Source organism: Sceloporus occidentalis, unplaced genomic scaffold, assembly GCF_023333645.1.
Source record: "Sceloporus occidentalis isolate IW3139 unplaced genomic scaffold, rSceOcc1.0.p SCAF_1, whole genome shotgun sequence".
NCBI classification, from domain to species: domain Eukaryota; kingdom Metazoa; phylum Chordata; class Lepidosauria; order Squamata; family Phrynosomatidae; genus Sceloporus; species Sceloporus occidentalis.
This window is the reverse complement of record NW_028316981.1, coordinates 215,677,913-215,700,241: the sequence shown is the minus strand read 5'-3', so window position 1 is coordinate 215,700,241 and position 22,329 is coordinate 215,677,913. Positions and strand designations below refer to the sequence as shown.

The 22,329-nt window shown below is 40.8% G+C and overlaps 1 protein-coding gene across 1 annotated transcript in view; it reads left to right on the top strand.

Annotated features, from left to right (window-relative positions):
* The window catches only part of TRPV5 (transient receptor potential cation channel subfamily V member 5), a 45,715-nt gene extending 25,280 nt beyond the window's left edge, over positions 1–20,435 (top strand). The window contains exons 6-15 of the mRNA XM_089511059.1: positions 500–675; positions 1,433–1,579; positions 9,004–9,216; positions 11,688–11,774; positions 11,903–11,979; positions 15,309–15,474; positions 15,942–16,008; positions 17,378–17,646; positions 19,409–19,515; positions 20,165–20,435. Of these exons, the coding sequence (XP_089367185.1) occupies positions 500–675; positions 1,433–1,579; positions 9,004–9,216; positions 11,688–11,774; positions 11,903–11,979; positions 15,309–15,474; positions 15,942–16,008; positions 17,378–17,646; positions 19,409–19,515; positions 20,165–20,435 (1,580 nt within the window). The remainder of the gene's footprint in view (positions 1–499; positions 676–1,432; positions 1,580–9,003; positions 9,217–11,687; positions 11,775–11,902; positions 11,980–15,308; positions 15,475–15,941; positions 16,009–17,377; positions 17,647–19,408; positions 19,516–20,164) is intronic.
* Positions 20,436–22,329: the final 1,894 nt, after the last annotated feature.

The window sequence follows — 22,329 nt, the reverse complement described above, 5'->3', positions numbered from 1 at the left end:
TCTCACCAATAATCTAAGAAAGATAGAAAGAAGGAAGGAAGGAAGGAGAAAGGAAAGAAGGAAAGAAGATGCAAGTCTGCATTAATGCTTAACTCTGCCATTTACAATTTGATCCATTGATTTAAAATTAATGTAATTAAAGTAACCTTTTTGTTGATTGAAATCTACCAAATAGATCCAAACAAATCCAATCTTAGGACATTATCCCATTACAAAAAAAAACCTCAAGTTACCACTGCTGTTTTCAATTCAATTATGGGATGCAATCAGGTATTATTGTAGGGAAAATACCACTGATGCCACCACTGGACTGCATCCTGCCTAAAACCCGGCTATAAGCCACGCTCAGCTGGCTCAGTCTCATTTTCCCTGCGATAATACCCGACTGCATCCTGTAATCAACTTGAAAACAGCAGGGGTAAGTCACTCCTTTTTTGTAATGGAATAATCTCCATTATGATGTTCACTAAGTGTGGGTCTTTCATTGTTTCATCCCCAGGTAACACTATACTTCACATCCTGGTCCTTCAACCCAACAGGAAATTTGCATGCCAGATGTACAACCTGCTGCTCTCCTATGACAAACATGAGGGGGGCCTTGTGCCTCTGGACTTGATTCCAAACAGTGAGGGTCTCACTCCATTCAAACTGGCTGGCGTTGAAGGCAACACTGTGGTAAGCACATGGTCCATTTGTTTTCTGGAGAAGAAGAAAAGATAATTTATTTTGATGCCCTGTTCTTTTTTGTTTTCCCTTCAGGAAGCTCCAAGGGACTTAGGTGGGGGATTCCCTGACATATTCACATCTAAGGCTTAATATATGTCCTGATATTATGGACAAGCAATGTTTTGTTGTTAGTATATGAGCAGACACAAGCATTTGGCTTGCACACCGACTTTTCTCCTGTATGAGACAAGGAAGTTTAAAACTTCCATTCACCAATCATAACTGTTTTCTGCTTCATCTGATTTATTGCAACCCATGAATTTAAGGGGAATGGACAATCCCAAAGCTTATACTTGCTCAAGTAACAAATTGTGGTTTGCTGTTAAGTGTGAATTTGGTCCAGAGCTTGCTCAGCTTGTTGAGACTCCCTTACTTTTAACAGGCTCCAAGAAATTCCTGGTGCCATGATTTTTTTAATGCTTGCCCTTAAGAGCTTAAAAAACATTTTGATGGATTCTGTCCACCTTTTGGAGTCAGTCTATAGATTTTCAGGGAAATTCCAGGAAAGTAGGTTCCAGCTTTAATCCATCATTAAGGAGATTTTGATTCTCTGAAGATCAGTGCCATCATCAGCAAATTCTGTAACAGAGCCCAACATTAAGAAAATATAGATTTTCTGAATCTCAGTGCCATCTTCAGCAAATCATGGAGTAGAGCCTCATGCGGAATATGACATGACTAATCTTTAGGTCTTTTTCCTTTCCAGATGTTCCAGCACCTCATGCAGAAGCGAAGGCACAGGCTGTGGTCCTTTGGGCCTATTACCACTATTTTCTATGACCTCACAGAAATTGATTCCTGGGGTGAAGACCAACCTTTTCTAGAGCTTATTGTCTCAACCAAGAAAAGAGAGGTATTGTATGCTTCCTTAATTTATTTTTGCAGTGGTCCTTAAACAAGTTCCAGTGAAGTTATTTTTTTCTTTAACCAAAAACCAAAAACATACACCTGCAAAGGACTTTTAAGTATCTCTTGGCTTTCAGTATTCAGTCAAAAGGGATAGAGGGATATTCAGGAGCTTAGCAAGTCTTCTGAAAGTATAAACCAGTGCAGTGGGTGATTATGAGGTTGGGCATGGTATTACTTCTTTGGGAACATGGAAGGTTTATTTACCTATCACTGCTGATATCCCTTTGGCATAACTGAAATGAATCAGCACAGTGGAGGCCTGTTACAGACTGCCAAAATAAAGCTGCTTCGGGTCTCTTTGGAGGTATGCTATTTAAATGATGCATGGGTGCTAAGAGTCCAGAGGTCGCGCCAAAGCCACACTCCATTCCTAAGCACTGGAGTGCAGCTTTGGTGCAGCTCCCGGATTCTTAGGATGCATGAAGCATTTAAATAGCATACCTCCAAAGAGACCCGATGCAGCTTTATTTTGGCAATTCGTGTCTTAAAAGACCAAGGAAGATACCATATTCATAAGGTGTGAATGTCTAAATCAGTATGGATTCAGTGCAGAGTTAGAGTAGTGTAGTAATTTGAGAGTTGGACTAAGACTCTGCAAGGACCAGGATTCGATTCTCCACTTGGCCATGGAAACCCCATGAGTGACCTTGGGCAAGTCACACACTCTTGGCCTCAAATGAAGGCAATGGCACACTCCTTCTGAATAAATCTTGCCAAGAAAATCTCATGATAGGGTCACCTTAGGGTCATCAGAGGTTGGAAATAATTTTGAAGGCACATGGCAGAAACAACAGCTTATTCAATAGGATAGTGAAAATCTCTTCTAGACTTTGAAGATTTGGCAGTTTGGTAACGTTCATATTGCTTTTCCTGCTTCAATTCTTTTCCTGCTGTTGCCCCTCTTACCTTCATCTCATACAGTGCCTTGCCCCCATGTTTTTCATTCACTTTATGGTGTAAGGAAGGGACAGAAGCAGCAGCAACAGTATAGGTTGGCTTCTAGGTTGTCACCTCTGGTGTGATCCAAAAAGTCAAACTGTAGTAAAAGTTGTCAGCAGAAGACTTTCATGACTGACCAAAAGCAGCACTTTGGATTTTATCTTTTAACCTGAAAAGACAGAATGGCAATGTTTTTCAAACTGCATATCCTTAAAACTGCCATTAGAAAAATAATAATAATAATAGACACTAAGAAGAGCTCTTAAAGTCCTCTGATCTCAATTTGGACAAATAAAATGGGCTTCACCATTGGTTGTTTCCACCAAACAATCACCTTTATGGACTACAGCTATATTGGGAAGAGAAATACTTCAGTGGCAGAGCTCATACTTTTCATGCAAAGGGTCCTAGGTTTAATCCCTGACACCTTCACAGTGGGTTGGGCAAGACTCCTGTCTGAAGCCCTAAGAAGCCATTCCCAGTTGCTGTATACGTGACTGTCATTCTCTTCTCTTGTTTTGAGGTCAAAGGGGTTGAAACACTTTCAACTTTCAGGTCATAAGAGGGCAAACAAATCTATTCTTCTGGAAAAACAAATTCTTTGGCTGTTAAGACTTTGTTAATGCTGTTGAATTTTAATTGTGCTCCTTAGCAGTCATTACATTAAATTCTGTAGCTGGTTTATTATGTGGGAAATTCCTCACTCCAGATAGTTCCATCCATTGGCTCTGCGCAACAGCTACCATCAACCAGTATACCTTTATGATTTTTACATATGAGATCTAACGTCATTATAGAATGTTTTCTCCTGACCTCTTTGAACCATCATAAACATCTCAGAAATGGGTCTGCTAAATGTGGTTGGAGGTAAATTCACATATAGCATTAATCCCTGGTTATGGAGACACACCCCAAACTAAGGTGTGCCACCCCAGCTTCTATAACAACCCTCTATCTAGTGTAGGAGTGATCAGTTTGTGTCACTATCAACCACTCACACCCCACTACTGAACTATAAAGAATATCCCAATTCTGTATTTTAACAATAAACTGAGATAATTCAGAAATACTTCTTACTGATTAAACTTTTTTTAAAAAATAGTGTCTGGATGATACTAATTAAAGTGTATTTTACAAGTATACGATGGTTAAGAGGTGGTAGAAGTAAGAGAAAGGGCAAGGTAGGTGAAAGAGAGAAGCCTTATTCAAACAACACCAAACAGAGTCACCCTTATTCCACCTGCAAGGTCTGTACATTCATCAGAAACTAGAAATTAAGCTCGCACAGAGACACTGTTTTCACATTTTAATAATGTGCAAAGGGATCTTGTAGCACCTTTGAGATTGACTGAAAGAAAGAAGTTGGCAAAATGAGCTTTTGTAGACTTGAGCCTACTTCTTCCTTCATGTTTTCTGTGCTACAAGATCCCTTTACATACTGATTTTCCAGACTAACATACTGATTTTCCAGACTAACTGATTTTCCAGACTAACACACTGGCCATTAAAGCCAGCATGGGGGCAGAGTTGGGGTGTAGCATCCTCATGACACATGCCCGACTGTGTCCCTAGGGCGCCATGATGCTGCACACTGTTCAACACGGTGTGTGCTGTCAAGGCACTTCTCCAATGCTGTATCCATACAACGCAGTGTTGAAGGAGTGCCATATAGCCGTGCCACCATGGCTATGGTGCCCTTTTGAGGGCGCAAAAGGTGTCACTTTTTGTGGCTCCTTTTTGCAACCCCAAAAGGCAGTGTGGTTGTCACGGCCCCGATCCTGCACAAAAAGGGACAGTCTGTAGAGCCCTTATATCCTTGGTGGCAAATCTATGGCACGAGTGCCACAGGTGGCACGCAACGCCATTTCACCAGGGACAAGCCAGGAAGAAGAAGGAACAGGCTTGCATGTGCCTCTTCCTTCTTCTCCCTGCCATTTCCCAGCCTCCAGTTGTCTCTTCTAGACAGCTGGAAGTCAGAAAATGGCGCTGCAGTATAATCTGCAGTAGCAAATGGTGTTGTCAGTTGTATACAGAGGCCATAATCATGTTAGTGCACTGCACTAGTGTAAGGATCCATTGGGCTAGTGCAGTATACTTTCTTCCTGATCATACAGGGTAAAAGAGACAGTGTAAGGAAATGTGGCCCCCATAGGAGGTGGCTGATAGCTCTGAGAGTCCTATTAGCAAGTGCTAACCTCTGGGAGTGGCATAAAGAATTGTATGTCTCATGGGGCAGGTGATTTCCTAAGTCACTCTTCCCACAGTGCCTTTAACACCGAGGTTACCTCACCCCTCAATTCATAAGTCAGACATTTAGAGGCAGGCTCTCCAGAGCCTTTTCCCAAGACAGCTGCTGCCTTGATAATGTTTTCCATATCGCCACTATTCCCTGTTATTGTTGTGTCACTACTTTCACAACCACACTTGTTCTGGTGATGTAGTTACACAAGTAGAGAAACCCAACATAATCCTGGTCACCATCTTTCATCTTCCCTCCTCAGTGTTCTGAAATTCACACAAAACCTCTAAATACCTCAAGTAAAATAAAGTAATATAGTTATAAATATAGAAATACATCATGTAAAATACAATCAGTTAAAAAAAGAAACCCAGCTAAGCCCCATTTTGAAACAAAGTACCTCTCTAAAATTGGCCCTTTTGCTGAAACCGTTGGAAACAGCAGTTTTATCCATTCTGTCTTCTGCTATTAATATTTAGTCAACAAGTACTTTGATTTATGAGTCCTATTTCAAAGCAGTTAAAATTTGATTCCTCGGAAGTATCAGATTAGAGCAGCCTAAAGGTAATACAATGAGTTTCATTTGACTTTATGTGAGAGTGCAAGAAATTAATGAATGCTAGTACTCAAGAACTATAATTACATATGGAAGGTGAATGATCACAAAGGATTAATTCACATATCATGTCAAATCATGCCTTGTGTTAACCATAGGTTAGAATCTGAATTATAGTTTGAGACAGAGAATAGAGAACCTTGATGTATAGAACTACTTTTTAACTTTTGTTTTCAGACTGGCCTGGCCAGTACTCTAATTTTTCGGGGGAGCAGGAGCTCATAGCTGGAGAACAAAAGGCTGTAACAATACATTGTCAGTTCTATTGTCAAGCATAAACCATGCACTTTACATATGCTTTAGACAAAGGTTTCTGATTCTAGTTTTCTGTCTTGTTACTGACCCTGGTTTCTCAGTCAAGATATCAGACCAAATTAAAATCTGTGGGAAAATATCATAGGCTATTCCTCATATCAGAACAGCTATTCTCTTACAGCACAACAGACTGCTGGAAACGTACTGGCATAATCGCTGAAGTGTCCTTACTGTCTATCCATGCAGCAAAGCAATTGTTGGCCAAAGTAATGAGAAATTGTTACAACAGTTTCACGTTGTTCCATAACTGCTTTTCACCTTATATGCTACCCATCAGAACTTTATTGTGGTTGTAAATCTTTATGAACATTTCAGACAAGCTAACTTGTATTTATGCTTGCTGCTAAAACTTCAGTAAAAATTGCATTAACAACTTCTTTACCTGGTGAGCAAATATACCATTTCCCTGACTCTGTTTTTATCACCCCTTTACTGCTAATTTCTTTTGCCTCCAGTTAACTAGCACTTTCTCCACAAAGCAGCATGCACTGAATTAACGCCTATTTTTCTCTTCCAATTATTATGTAACATCATTCCCCATTTTCTTATATCTCTTGGTCAGAATTGGAAAGATTATTTTCCAAAGCTAATGTTAATCATAAATATAATTTCTTCATGTTCTTTGTTAAATGTATCTTTTTTAAAAAAAAGAATTAAATTAAAGCAATAGTACTATACTTCAGTCTTTTAAAAATTCAATTAAAATAATAAAAATGCTCTCCAAATCCCCTCAATTTTTCCCAAAAGAAAAATAAGTTAGCAAGTAACAATATTAATTGCTGAATGTGTTACTGCTGCTGTTGGTAATACAGCTGACCCTCGCTATCCATGGATTCTGCATCCACGGATTCAACCATCCATGGCTTGAAAATATTTTTAAAAATTAAAATAAATAAAAATTTTAAAAATCCGAAAAGCAAATCCTGAATTTGCCTTTTCATTTAAGGGACACCATTTTGCTACACCATTGTATTTGATGGGAGGGTCCTGGAACCAAACTCCAGTGGATATAAGGACCACAAAGGTGACTTTGGCACTTGCTGTTTTAAAAAAGTAATAATTATTTCCCAGTTCTGTTCTTGGTCACTTTTTTTGGCATGTTAGGAAGCTATTATCCCATTTTATAGTATACTTTGTGCTGGATAATTATGAGGTCTTGGCCAAGACATGTTTTTACCTGTGGCAGAAGATCCAAATTTCCTTCCCTTTTGATGTAAGACACATAATAAATTCTTTAATAACACAGTCTGCTGCCTAAAGAACTGGCTATATTTTACTTTATGACAGGACTAACTGTAGCTCCCTTCCCCAGTTTAGGGCTGCCATAATTGTCCACTTTTACCAGGGACAAAATGTAGGACAAATTCAAGACCAAACTGTAGGGCAACTGCAGGACAAAACTCAGCTCAAAATGTAGGACATTTAAGGTCCACCATTTTTCTTCAATGTCCTACATTTTGGGCTGAGTTTTGTCCTGCAGTTGTCCTACAGTTTGGTCTTGAATTTGTTCCACATTTTGTCCCTGGTAAAAGTGGACAATTATGGCAACCCTACCAGTGCTCCTTTTCTCTCCTACACACACTTTCCCCCTATGCAATGATTAATTTTTATATTGGGTAAATCATGCATTTTGTAAGGTCTGAAAACCCAACTGTACAGTATGTTCATTATGCACTGAGTACAGAGATTTTCCAAAGCCCCCTTACCACAGTTTTTCCAGGAGGAGAGCACCCCTTCTCTGAGGACATGTCCTACATTTCAACCTTCCATCCAGGAGGAATTTCAAAATGTCCTACATTTTTAGCATGACTAAGAAGCATGAATTTATATTTTTATTAGTGTTTTTATTATTTGTTTTATAATGTCTTACATTTTTCTTCAATGTCCTACCTTTTATGGTGCCTTGCCCTCCTTTGCGGTTATGACATCTTGACACCCTGTCATGATGGCTTTGCAGAAGGTCTAAGCAGTGAAAAAGACCTGTGTTGCTCTTGCATAAGACCTCCTAGGAATTAAAGCCTATGTAGCTCCCACCCAAGCTCTTCTGCTCTACATAGAGAACCTGGGGAAAGGACGTATTTTTGCTCCTCTGGATGTTCAGAGAATGGATTCCTCAACATTTCTCTAGGCTTTAGGGAAGAGGAAGGAATGATCACAAAACATGTTGCCTGTCTCCAGTGAGTCAATGACACAGGGCAGTCTACAAACTCTCTCCCCAATGTGTTTGCTGCACTGGCCATATCATATACAGCCACTGGGAAGGAAGAAAATGTACTTGTCAATATCTGGGCCTTCTCTCATTTCCATGTAGCTTTGAGCCACAGTCCACCCTAGTCCTCTTGCACAGGTTCCATTCATTGCAAGGCAGGCACAACTCCATCATATCTAGAGCCAAAAGAAGATGAAAGCCCTTCCTCTGTCCCAAATAGAAGCCACTGCAGAGAGAGAATAACCAGCAGTATCTGCTGTACTTAATTCTGTCCCCCACTGTCATTTCCTTTTCCTTGTGTATCCTGTCTTATTTAGATTGTAAACCTGAGGGCAAGGAACTGTTAAATTAACAATTTGTAAGTTGCTCTGAGAACCTTTGAGGCTGAATACTCAAATAAATAAATAAATAATATCTTGCACAAGAGGACTTCAAAAATAGTTGGTCTTTTAGTCTTTTGTGCTTTATTAATATGCCTTCATTGTAAAATGCAGGTAGGATCAAATAAAAGGAATTTGCTTACAGTCTATATTTAGCATAATGTAAGATAACAGAAGAAGAGTATCAAAGACACTAAGCAAGTGAGGTTCTTTTCAGCTTGAGAAGAAGACTCAGGAGATTAAGTAAAGGGTTCCCAGAAGTGGCGTGGTTTAAGAAGCATTACCAAGGGGAAAGAAGAGTACCATGTAGGTGGCTGAGGCAAGAAGGCCCATCTTAAAGGAGCCGGAAAGAGGGAAGTGCAAAGTACAGTAAATATCCTCCTCACTAATTGGTTCCAGGATACACAGTTATAATAGACAAGGAATCTTTTACTTGAGTTTATCCCTTGCAAAGCTATCAGCCAAATGTGTAAAAATAACCTTGCTTGTTATCCAAGAAGTTACTCTGATTTTAAATAGGATGTGAGTGTGTGAAATATTGTGAAGATACCTTTTGAATAAATGTTTGTTCTTATGTCCTTCTCCCTTCAAAAGCAATTGATACTGTATGCCAGAATTAAGTGACTTCTGAAACTAATTCTCAGACATCCTCCATGCTTCTTTCTTGCAGGCCCGTCATATTCTAGACATAACCCCAGTGAAGGAGCTTGTGAGCCTGAAGTGGAACACATACGGACGTCCTTATTTCTGTTTCCTGGCATTGTTCTATGTCCTCTACATGATTTGCTTCACCATGTGCTGCGTTTATAGACCTCTCAAGAACCGTCCAGACAACCAAACAGATGAGCGGGACATCACCATTCTTATCCAGAAAACACTACAGGTATGCTGAACGATAGACTTGATTATATAGACTCAAGATTTTCTGGGTCTGCATCTGCACTGCAGAAATACCACCACGTTGACTGCCATGGCTCCGTCCTATAGAATCCTGGGATTTGTAGTTTCTTCTGACAGAGAAGACTAAATAGCTTACAAAACCAGAAATCCCAGCATTCCATAGCATTGAGCCGGGGCAGTTAAGGTGGTTTCAAACTGCATTATTTCTGCAATGCTGATGTAGCCTAGATCTGTCTGTATGACCAACAGAGGCAGGAAAGGACTTAAAGAGACTGCCCTAAAAGGTCGGGCTGGCAGCGGCCTGTTTCTCTCCAGAGGGACGCCGCAGCAGCCAAACTGCACAGCGTCCCTCTGCCTCAAAAAGAACCCAGAAAAACCGGGTTCTTTTGGGGTCACCGGTCACACACCACAAGTGCGCCAATGGCACACCCATGACATAAGCAGCACGCAGCAATGTCACTTACATCAAGATGGCGGCGGCCATATGGACGGGACACCGCCATTAGGACGCTGCCATGCCATGCTAGAGTTAGGGACTGTGCAGTTGGTGCATGGTCCCTAACCCTAGAATCGGCAGCAGCTTCAAGATTGTCTGTCCCGGGCCATCAGTCTCCAAGTCTGAGGAATCCTTTTTTTAAAAAATTCAAACTTCACAATTTTTCATACATATCAGTTTTTCTGGAAACATCATAAAAGAGAGAGAGATGAGCTAAAACTCTTGTAACATTTTTGCTTGCACTTTGTTTTTGTGTTTCAAAACAAAGAAAAATATTCAAAAGTGGCATCTCTCCCACCTTCAGCCTGAAATGAAATTGTCCACACTCTTCTGCCTCATAGGTCCACTGCTTCATTCTTCTCTATGGGCAGACAAGCCTACAAGATGTAATTGTGATATCAAGAAAATCTTCCCATCTCCATTGCCCCAGAAATATGTTTTATTCACTCTCCATATTCCATCAAGTTATTAATCCCTAAGGCAGCATGCAAGCCCATCCCCAATGAATGCAGAAAGATGGAACAATTTAAAAGCAAAACAGCAATGCCAGAGCGATGGAAAGCAATTCCAATATTATTTTAAAAGTTTGGAAGACAACCTTAATGATGCATGATGCCATTCATAAGAAGACTTTGCTCTGAAGACTACATAGAATCATAGAAGTATAGAGTTGAAAGAGACCTCAGGAGCTTCAAGCTCAACCCCCTGCCACGCAGGAATACACAATCAAAACACCTCCAAAAGATGACTATCCAACCTTTGTTTAAAAACCTCCAAGGAAGGAGACTCCCAGGCAGTGTGTTCCACTGTTGAACAGTTCTTACTGTCAGGAAGGTCTTCCTAATGTTGAAGTAGAATCTCTTTTCCTGTACTTTGCATCTATTGCTCCGGGTCCTAGCCTCTGGAGCAGCAGAAAACAAGCTTGCTCCCTCCTCAATATGACATCCCTTCAAATATTTAAACTTGATCCATTTCCTGAATGGAAAGGACCTGTAGGCTATCCTAATGGTCTCAAGGTTCAGGAGAGTTTCAGCTTCACCCTATGTCATACTTAGGGATACAACTTTTAGTTCAGTTCTTTCTTATGAGCAGAATTAACTATTTCAACAATCTTATCCCTGCTGCAGGAGAAACAAAAGCAGAGCTGTTTTTAGGACAATTCATATTTTGGGACTTTTCTAAGTATCTTGTTTATGGGTTTCTCTGCAAGGACCAAATTTCCTGCATGGAAAACAAATTTGCTGCATGTTTTCTAAATTTTCTAAAAATATCTGAGGAGAAAATTACATTTGCAATGCAAAATAAACCAATCAAGTTGGTTGAAGAATCATAGGCCTGTTACAGACAGCCAAAATAAAGCTGCTTCGCGTCACAGTAGAGGTATGGTGTTTCAATGATGCATGCGTCCTAAGAGTCCAGAAGCCACACCAAAGCCACGCTCCAGTCTTTAGGTCTGGAGCGTGACTTTGGTACGACTTCTGGACTCATAGGATGTATACATCATTGAAACACCATACCTCCACTGTGACTCGAAGCAGCTTTATTTTGGCTGTCTGTAACAGGCCATACTATATCTAGATTTTCTCCATTGGGAGTAATGACCCCTTTTTCAGTGAAGAGGAGAAGATAGGCAGATAATACAATTTTTAAAAAGTCCCTTTTTATGGATATCAATGTGGCAGGGAGAAAGTAATCCACCCCAATCTTTTCTTTGAGATGCTTCTTTTCAGTATGCAGGGTTCTGTTTTGTTTCTTAAAGGATGTCCATTTGATCAGGTAGGGCTCTCTTGTGGTCTGAATTGTTCCAATCCAAGTATAGTTTTAGTCAAAATTGTTTTATTGGAAATCTACATCTGCTGAGGCCACTATATCCAAGCCTGTAACCTAGGAAGTCTTGTACTATGTTTTTTCCCCTAGGACTTTCTCATGTTCTGATTTTCTCACTCTCATACTTTTAGGAATCATATGTGACGTATGAGGATCAACTTAGACTTGTCGGGGAGCTGATCACAGTGATAGGAGCCATGGTAATCTTGCTCCTAGAGGTAAGGAGAAACCATACAGCTGTATAAGGCAATTCTTCTTTAAACTGTACCAGCACCAATCAAGTGGAAATTTGGTGGTTGCAAACTCACCACCTACAATCTGTTCTAACTGATAATCATCTTTTCAGATTCCAGATATTCTCAGAGTTGGAGCTGCTAAATTCTTTGGACAAACCATCCTGGGAGGACCTTTTCACATCATCATGTGAGGCTCTATATCTCCACAGTTCACAGATAAACCCTTTCTTTCTCACTTAATCCCTGTGTCTGTTTTTATCTGCCCTATATTTTTATTTTTCTCTTCATCTGTCCACTTTTGATTTCTTTCTTTTAAAATCCCTGCTAGAGTTACAACTGCTATGTTTACCAGAAGCTAGACTTATTATTATTATTATTATTATTAACCTTTATTTATGAAGCGCTGTAAATTTACACAGCGGTGTATGTGCAGTCTTTTTAGTTAGACGATTCCCTGCCCTCGTGCTTACAATCTAAAAAGACATGACACAGAAGGAGAAGGGAGTGGTGGCGGGAAAGGGTAAGAGGTCCAGCAGTTCCTCTCTACCTCCGAGGCCTGGACCAAGGCAGATGGACTGGAGGGAGGGCTTGGCTTCAAAATGGAAGGTTAATCTTCATCCAGGGAAAATACATACAAGTAGGATAATACATATACAATACATAGCAATACAGGAAATGGTTTGATAAACAGGCAACAAAAGAACATCAGATAGTAAGCAACAATTATGCAATGCCTGGGAAGGCTTCTCTGAACAGGATGGTTTTCAACTCCGTTTTGAAGCTAGTTAGAGAAGTGATGGCTCTTGCTTGTGGGGGAAGAAGGTTCCAGGAGTGAGGGGCAGCAAGTGAAAAGGGGCAAATCCAGGATGGGGCAGAGGAAATCCTGGGCTGAGACAGGAGCCCTTGACTACCAGAACGGAGGGCCCGAGTGGGAAGGTGAGGAGAAAGAAGGTCTGATAACTAAGGAGGGGCCAGTCCATGGAGGGCTTTGAATGTTGACAGCAGGAGCTTATACTGAATGCGGAAAGGGAGAGGGAGCCAGTGAAGGGATGCCAACACAGGAGAGATGTGGTCAGAGCGGTGGGTGGAAGTGATAATGCGTGCAGCTGAATGCTGGACAGAGATTAAAGGACGGAGGTGAGAAAGAGGAAGCCCAGCCAGGAGGATGTTACAGTAATCCAGTCGTGAGATCACTAGGGCATGGACCAGGATCTTGGCAGTAGAGGCGGAGAGATATGGTCGGATTTTAGCGATATTGTACAAAAAGAATCTACAAGCCTTGGTAGTGGTCTGGATCTGAGGGATACACGACAGAGAAGAGTCAAAGATAAAACCAAGACTGCGGGCTTGCTGGACTGGTTGAATAGAAATGTTGTCCACAGAGACAGAAAAGGAGTGTTGAAGGGTGAGCTTAGGAGGAAAGACTAGAAGCTCCGTCTTGGACATGTTGAGCTTCAAACGCCGATGGCGCATCCACTGCGAGACAGCTGTAAGGCAAGATGAGACTTGCTGTTCAAGCCTTGGAGAAAGGTCAGGGGCAGAAAGATACAACTGGGTGTCATCGGCATACAGATGGTAGGAAAAACCAAAAGAGCTGATGAGTTTTCCTAAGGACAGTGTGTAGAGAGAAAACAGAAGGGGACCCAGAACAGAGCCCTGGGGAACTCCAACAGATAAGGGAACAAGAGAAGAAGTCTGACCCCCTGCAACTACTGCAAAAGATCAGCCAGACAAGTAAGATCTAAACCAGTCGAGAACAGAGTCTGAGAACCCAAGGTCAGAGAGTATGTCAATTAGGAGACAGTGATCAACAGTGTCGAAGGCTGCAGACAAATCGAGAAGGATGAGAACAGAGTAAAGGCCATTAGCCTTGACCTGTAAAAGGTCATTCGAGATCTTAGTGAGAGCTGTCTCTCACTAAGACTTGGTGAATATAGTATCAATTCTTCAAGATATTTCAAGGATAGCTAGCCAACTCTCTAAAAAGACAAGAGCATACCCTAGGGACTAGATTTACCCCTTTGTTTAATGCTGTCAGGCCAGCAGAAAAATTATGAAACCAGTAAAGAGGGAAGCTGAATATATATTAAGAAAGAGTTTATTTGAACATAAAACCCTGTGTGCATGAAAGTGTGGAGGGAGACACCAATCAATGTTCAGTGAGATTCATGTACTGCTTGCCCTTTTTAAGATGCAGTAGTATTGCCTTGCCTAAGTCTTTCACAGCCTTTGTTCTTTCTTTGAAATTAAAAAAATATATATCTGTATTTGCATACATGCCTGTGATTTTTGTTGTCTACAATCAAGCAAAAGATACAAACACACACATGAGCAGAACACATCTTTAAATTGGCACTAGCAAACTGGCATATACATACAGAACAATCAACTGCAGAAAAGTACAATAACATCCAAAATGCACAAAATAGTGATACAGTTTATCAGCCAACAAAAATGCACAAAATACATGATGCAAGCTTTCGAAGCGCCACTGGCTTTTTCATGAGGCAAAGGTTTTTTTTAAAAAAAAACATACAAGAGAAAATAAAGTAAACATGTTAATCATAGGCTTACATTTTCTCAAGCTGTTGTTAGTGTTCTTTGGAGGTACCGTATATACTTGTCTATAAGTCTGAACATTTATGCCCAAAAATTAACCCCAAAATCCCAGGTCGACTTATTTACAGGTCAGTATAGTAATGTGATAGCAGCTATTTCAGATTTCCCCATGCGGTGCGAATATAGTTTCTTTTTCTCTTGAGCCAAGCAGAAACTGTCCTGAGTGATTAATTGCTTTTAAACAAACAGAGACTGTGTTTCCCTCCAGCGCTCACCAGCCACAATTAGAATCTCTCTTACTGTACGAACACATACACATACTGAAGGAGTGTTACCCTTGACTTATCCACAGGTCATGGCAAAATCCATAATTTTGGCCCCAAAACCTGCCCTCAACTTATACGTGAGGTCGATTTATAGTCGAATATATACAGTATATCAATGCAAGCAGGTCCTTCCGCCTTCTGGCCATGTGGCACTGGGAACAAAGTCTTCTGAAGTCCATGAGATAAAATTTCATTAGTAATTCAAAAAAGTATAGTGTGCCCGCACCATATGCAGGCATGCGATATGTGGCTACAGAAGTAGCAATGGTGTGCATGCCCATGGTGTGCATGCCGCACCACACCGCATGCACGAGCCCCATTGTTTTTAATGGGGCTTGAGCATATGTGATATTTCCCTTAGGTGGGTGGGTGGATCCGGAACGGTTCCCCACATAAGGGAAAGGATGACTGTACCTCTGAAAACCCAGATGTCTCCACCTTTTGTGAGAACATTCACTCTCTCAAGAGAAATCTCCATTATTTTTCATTAGGAAAAATTTTAGGTGTTGTTCTGGTAAAACATGTCAAATGTAGTCCCAGTTAAAAAAATGTTTTAGTTTTGTTGGAGGTAGAAAGCAAACAGTGTATCAACTGTCATATCACTCTCCTGATTATACCTTTTCCTTTGCAGCATTGCATATTCTTGTATGATTCTCGTGACCATGGTAATGCGTCTCACAAGCACCGATGGAGAGGTGGTACCAATGTCCTGTGCCCTGGTACTAGGATGGTGCAATGTTATGTATTTTGCACGAGGATTTCAGATGCTTGGGCCGTTCACCATCATGATACAGAAAGTAAGGAATACCATGTGACTTTGTTTCAAATATGTGCAAATGTACTTAAAGTCACCTGTCAACATATGGTGACCCATGAATTACATAGGATTTTCTTAGGCATGGAATACCTACAGGTAAATAGAATGAAAAGGCAAATAGAAAGTGAATATTATGCCTTCCTCTTTTTATGTAAAAAGTGTTAAACTCTGAACCATGGCAGTAATCTCTGAGAAAAGGCTCATTATAGTAAATGTCTTAAATAACAACAGTTATATAAGTGTGGTTAGAATTTCCTCGTTACAGTGAGGCAACATTAATCTATTCCAGCAATCTGAAATAGACAATGATAGGATAATTATACTGCTCTAAGGACTAGTCTACCTTTGACAGAATTTAAATGGGATAAGAATAAGCCACTTGTGAAAAAGCTAGATGTCATGATATTACATTTTTTTCTTTCTTTTTTGTGTTTTTCTTTTCTACAGATGATATTTGGAGATCTTATACGCTTCTGTGGGCTAATGGCTGTTGTGATACTTGGTTTTGCATCAGGTGAGATAGAAACTAATTAAGTGATTTTAGTCCACCAATATCTGCAGGACCAAAGGCTGCCAACTCTTGCCCTAGGAGATATTTTCTTATCCACTGGAAAATCTCTATTTTTGCTATAGCTTTACCTATGACATTTCTTTGTGTATTTTGTGTAACCTCAAATCATATATCTCCACTCTGATTATTCCCAGATGTATAACAGTGGTTTTCAAATTGTTTTTTCTTCAGAGCCCTGGGGTTCTTTGTAAATTAGGATTCCAAAATTGAAATATGAATATTAACTGCCAAGGTTACCTGAAAAACAAGTTATTCACCATTTGACACTGACTTTTCCCTGAGATGTACAGCCACAAGGAAGAGCTAGACATATTTTGGGGTCACATGGCACAGTTAACTAAGTTGAACAGATCTGACTGGTGCCTTAGAAGGAGCTCATGGGTTTCCTAAAAGAGGCAAAACAGTTTGGTCTTTCACCCACTCTAGGCTTCAGTTGCCTCCTCCTCTCTTTTCACTCTGTCCCAAGGTCCTGTTTGCATCTTTATGGCTCTCCCCGCTCCTTTTATTTTCTGCTCACACCTCTTACTCAGTATTTGGCATAGTTAAAGATTTCCTATACCTTGGATCAAACACTGATCACAGCAGAACCTGTAGTCAAGAAGTCAGAAGAAGATTAGGAATGGGAGGGGCAGCTATGAAAGAACTAGATCAAATCCTAAAGTGTCCAAGCCACTGTAATCCCCATTACCATGTATGGATGTGAGAGCTGGATCTGAGATGTGGTGCTGGAGAAGAGTGCTCAGAATTTCTCGTATGGCTAAAGAGACAAATAACTAATTGAGGCTTTCATACTTTAGCCACACCATGTGAAGGAAAAACTTATTAGAAAAGGCAATCATGCAGGGAAAAGTGGAAGACAGCAGAAAGAGAGGAAGACTGCAAGCCAAATGGTAAGATGCGATCAGGGAGGACCCAGGCCTGAGCCTATAGGATCTGAGCAGAGAGGTTGAGGACAGAGGGATTGGAGACAACTCTTTCAGGGGGTCACCTTGAATTGAGCTCAACTCCTATTTTTCTATGCTCGTCATACTTCTTAGGAAGCTCCTTCTTACCTTTTCCTCTTCTCACAGTCTCATCACTCTCCTCCCTCTTTTCTGTCCTGCATGCTGCTTCCTCTTTGCCCAAGTGGCTCTTTAGGGCAGGGTTCATCTAGTTCACTAGGATCTCAGGAAGGATGCTAGGAACCATCCAACACATGGACACCTTTTTGGCTTTAGAACTATAATGCAGCTGTCAAAGAGTCACACATGTCACTGACCCTTTGGTCTTGAGCTAGCCACTTCTTGACCAGTCTTCTTTGTTTCATCACCAGCCTTTTACATCATCTTCCAGACACAAGACCCTACCAGCCTGGGACAGTTCTACAACTACCCCATGTCTCTCTTCACCACCTTTGAGTTGTTCCTTACGATTATTGATGGACCTGCTAACTATGATGTGGACCTGCCATTCATGTACAGTGCGGTGTATTTTGCTTTTGCCATCATTGCTGCATTACTGATGCTCAATCTGCTTATTGCCATGATGGGGGACACTCACTGGCGTGTGGCTAGTGAAAGGGATGAGCTTTGGAGAGCTCAGGTGAGAATATAAATATACAGTGCAGAAACTCCCATGGTTCTTTTAAGGGATTGTGACTGTCTAATGCAGAACACTGAGCATTTCCTAATCACCAAAATTATTTAGGAGAACCCATGGTCATTCATCTGTTTTCAAGCAACTTTAGAATTGTAATGTCAGTATCATATTACTGTGTCATACTGTGCTCTACAAATTAGATTCTAAAATCTAGCCTAATTCTATCCCTTCTTTTAACAGTTATATTCTACGTATTAGCTATAGACTATCCTATGTTACCATGCTTAAGTAGAGCAGAAACAGACAGAGGCTTTCCTTCTGATTCATTCCATCATATTCAATAAATACATACCTTTGAACATATAGCCTTGAAAAGCAAATGTTTTACTGGGCTGTAAAACACTGAGTTGCATTTCCATTTTGTTTATTGGGTGAGATACAATTTTAATAGTCAAAAAGGCCTTCAAGGGTGGCTGCCGCAATACAAAACAACATTGAAACAGTCTACTGAATCATTCCATTAAAACCAGAGCAGAAAGAATTGAAACATTCTGCAGTTTATACTCTCTGAGACTTTCTTTCATTTACCTTCCCACTTTGGGAATATATAAAGTTTATTCAGTGCACTGAAAAATTAGAGAAATCTGAAGATGTGGTACATGCTTAACTTTCTCACTGAAACCAGAGGCCTGTGAAAGAGTATAACTTTGGTTACATTGTGCCCAGTTTGTTTCCCCCAAAGCTTATTTAAAATAGCCTTCCTCCAAAGATCTGTATAATCTCTGCAGCCTCTGTGACTTTTGTAAGGCAAGTGAACCAACAAGATCTTAATGCAAACAGTGCTGGAGAAGTGAGCTTCAGCATGACTGAGCTGGAGAATGAACCCAGAACATTTGGATATATTTCCAAGACAATGGGGAAGGTTCCCAGTTCTGTGTTTTGTTTTTCCAGATAGCATTTGTGAATTCAAACTCAGATGGGTTCATTGTGACTAAACATGAACAAATTTTTATCTAATTTAGGTTTTTTTCCAGTTCACTTTAAAACAACATGAATTCACAGATAAGACAGCTTCAGAGGATCAGAAACATTACTATAATTTATGCCAGGTTCACGCAGTTACTACATTGTAGTACATAGAATGCTTCATGCTCAGCAGTCAAGAAGCCATTTAAAGGTGACCCTAAGCACATATGTTGTTTCTCTGTCTTCAAGTACCTCACATTGCTACAAAGGGATGTTCTTGATAGATACCTTGACGATGTTTGGAGGAAGGGTTCCACTCCTATTCTTCATGCATACCAAAGGCAAACTGAGTTCTGACTACTGTTCTTTTGATACCGAGAAGGGCACCATCTAAATACAAGAATTTGGCATCAGCAGAACTGGAGAAACCCTAAAGTTTGCTGAAGTACTGTCTTCTCTCCCCCATCACAAAACTCTGTATTTAGAAAATCTAAGCAGGAACAGGAGGGTCCTGAATACAGTCCAGTGAGGAATAAATTTACTCAATGGCCACAGAATACTGGCTTACTGTTTGAACTGGGGTTAGGGTGAATGGCATGGCATGGGCTGGAAAAAAAAACATAATTGGCAGCCTGGAACCCTGAACATAATTATTTAATTTGTATTCACAGATAAATAAAATTCATAAATTTAGAGCTGTCAAATAGAATAACAAATAAAAGAACCTGAACCTGACAATTGTGTCATTGATGGTTTTTTTTAAATTAAGATTGGTCTGACCCTCTTTGTTTTCATGTAGGTTGTTGCCACTACGGTCATGCTTGAACGAAAGCTCCCACGGTGCCTCTGGCCTCGCTCTGGGATCTGTGGACGAGAATATGGCCTAGGGGATAAGTGGTTTCTCAGGTGAGTCCCATTAAATAGATATTTGCACACCTTAGTGCAATGTTCCAACAGTTACAACTAGTTAAGACATTTCCTGCACATATGTGTGATGAGAAACCAGGAAACTGTCTTATGCCAGTTATGATTGATCAACATTTGTCTATAGTGACTGGCAGTGGTTTCAGGTGGGGGGTTACCCCAGTCAGGGGTTGGCCTAGGGCCTAGTACGTATGGAGCCTGTACACTGACACTGAGTACAGACCTTTCCAGCCCTTCTCTCACTGAGGTCATACATGGCTATAGACCACTGTAGACCTAAAAGATACATTCTCCAGCTATGGTCAGGAGCTGAGGGTGGAACAAGAGGATGAAACTCAGAAGCTACAGTTCTGTTTGATCATCAAGAGTAGAAGATTAGGCTTATATTTAGGTTAGCAAATCCTGAAGCTTCAAGCTGCTTGTCAGTCACAGGAACCAGTTTTGCACATGCCAGTTCGCTGAAGCTGGACTGCACAATGTCCTGAGTAATTCACACCACAAGGTTCCTGGTTCAGGCAGCAGAGCCTGGAAGGTGGCACTGAGAGTCCCAGCATTAACCTCACTCTTTCTAACTGTGCTGGTCTGTGACCATAATAAAAATGAACTTGAACACTTTTTCCAATCCACACAGGGTAGAAGAACGTCTTGACTCCAACAAGCATAAGATGTTTCGCTATGCAGAAGCATTTAAGAACCAGGACAAGGAGGAACTTGATAAGTTTTCTGGGAAATTAGAGCTGGGTGAGCATTCCCGATGCAAGAAAGAGTCAACTCCTTCAGTCTCACGGAGCACATCACAGAGCAGTTCCCACCGGGGCTGGCAAATCCTTCGGCACAACACTTTCAGCCACTTCCGTGGAGAAGCTAATCATGCCTTGGAAGAAGAGGTCTACCACGTTTGAGGTTCCTCTTGACTGACTTTATTGCACATGCAATTGATGCCTTGTGCTGCATCAGTTATTCCTCTAGGAGCTGATAGGATCTCCTTGCAGAATTACCCAGCTCCAGGGTAGATACTCTAACCCTAGGTTCATCTCACCCTTGTCTGGAAGCTCTTCTCAGATAAACTGTCCTTGCACTTCCAGACAATAGAGGTGAAACGTGCAGGGTTGTTTTTGTTTTTGTTTGGACGTGCTTCTTTCTGGAGTAATTATTCTAAGGAGAGCACTGGAGTTTAACAACATCAAAGGGATTTTCGTGGGAGTTAAGTTACAACCTGTCCACCAATAATTCTCTATCTCTCAACATGTTCTCAGGCAACATTCCACTAAATCTCCTTGCTCTCTGAAGAGCCGACTCTATGGAAAATTTAGATCTAATACAAAGAAAAACTAACATGTTCTTTACTCTCAGGGAACTAGCTAAAAGCTAACACCAGAACTACGCAGCCTGTAAAACAGACAGTTGGCATTCTAAGAGGCTGTTTGAGACTACAGACTTGAATCCTATCCGCCCACGCTGCAGCCCAGAGGTGGTCAGAATGGGTTATGCTTTTTGGCTACAGTATGCCAGTGCACTTTAAGCCAACTATGTGACTGTGGATTTGATCCGAGATATGTTTTTTAGGGCTATATGATAGGCTTCCTTTTTTAAATGGAAGGACCAACATTGTTTTTCCTTGGCTGAACTGAATTGTGTTGAAGTTTGCTGTTGGGGTGGGGTGCAGAAAACATTTGTGAACTCACTTTAGGTATGATACCACTGCCTCTGTTTCAAAAGAGTTGTGTGAATGCATTTTTGGTAAGATACCAGTGTTCCTTTTTCTCCCTGCTAGGTTAGACAGAGGTGTATTCTGTTCATCTCATAATCTGTTGCCAGTTCCTGTGTACATTGCCTGTGGGGAGGGACTCCCCAACGTGACACCATTCTGTACCTACCCACATTTTAGCTGACTGATTTGAGGTAAAGGAAAATGTAAAACAGAATGCAAATGTTTGGATTACCACACAGACTACTGAACCAGGGCTAGGGATGAATATTCCCATTCCTGAGGCATTACATCTTCTTGGTGCTTTCTGAGCATTATTGTCACAGCATTTTGCTTAAGTCTGAAGATTCTATTTAAGTAAAATACCAAAGAAATTTTGTAGAAACTTTTAAAAGTTCTATTAAGATTAGCAAAATTCTCCCACAGGGTTTTTGCACAAAGGAACATAGGAATCTGCTTTATACTTTTCTGTACCAATGGTCCATCTGGGCCAGTTTTGTTGATGCTGGCAGCAATTCTCCAGGGTTTCAGAAGAACCTTTTCCAGCCCCACCTAGCAATACCAAGGATTGAAGTTGGGGTCTTCCACATGCAAAAGATGTCTTCTGCTACCGTGCTACAGTCAGCCCCAAGCACATCCTGTATCCCTAAGAGGCCACTAAGTTTTGCAAAAGCAAAATCCAAGATGGTCTGGGAGGTTCCTGGTCTACAATGTTAAAGAAATGCTTCAGGGAACTGCCACACACATGCCTACTTCCACATCTATAGTCCTGAAATGGCATTTCCTGCAGATCCAGCTTGTGGAGAAGACTTGTTTTTCAACAAAAAGCAGAATGAGGATTATGCTTCATCTGTAGTCTCCCTTTGGGCTTTATTATCCCTTCAGACTTCATTCCATGAGGAAAAAACAACAAGAAAAGCAATGACTTCAGATTTTTGCCTTTCTGATCATAGAACTCAAGTGGAAAGTTACTCCCGTACATCCCTGTGTAACAAGAGCCGCTGGCCAAAGGAAATGTACTTGTATTTGCATTGCCAAGATAACTTTATACTATGTGTATCATGTAGTGATCAAAGGAAATGTTGAAG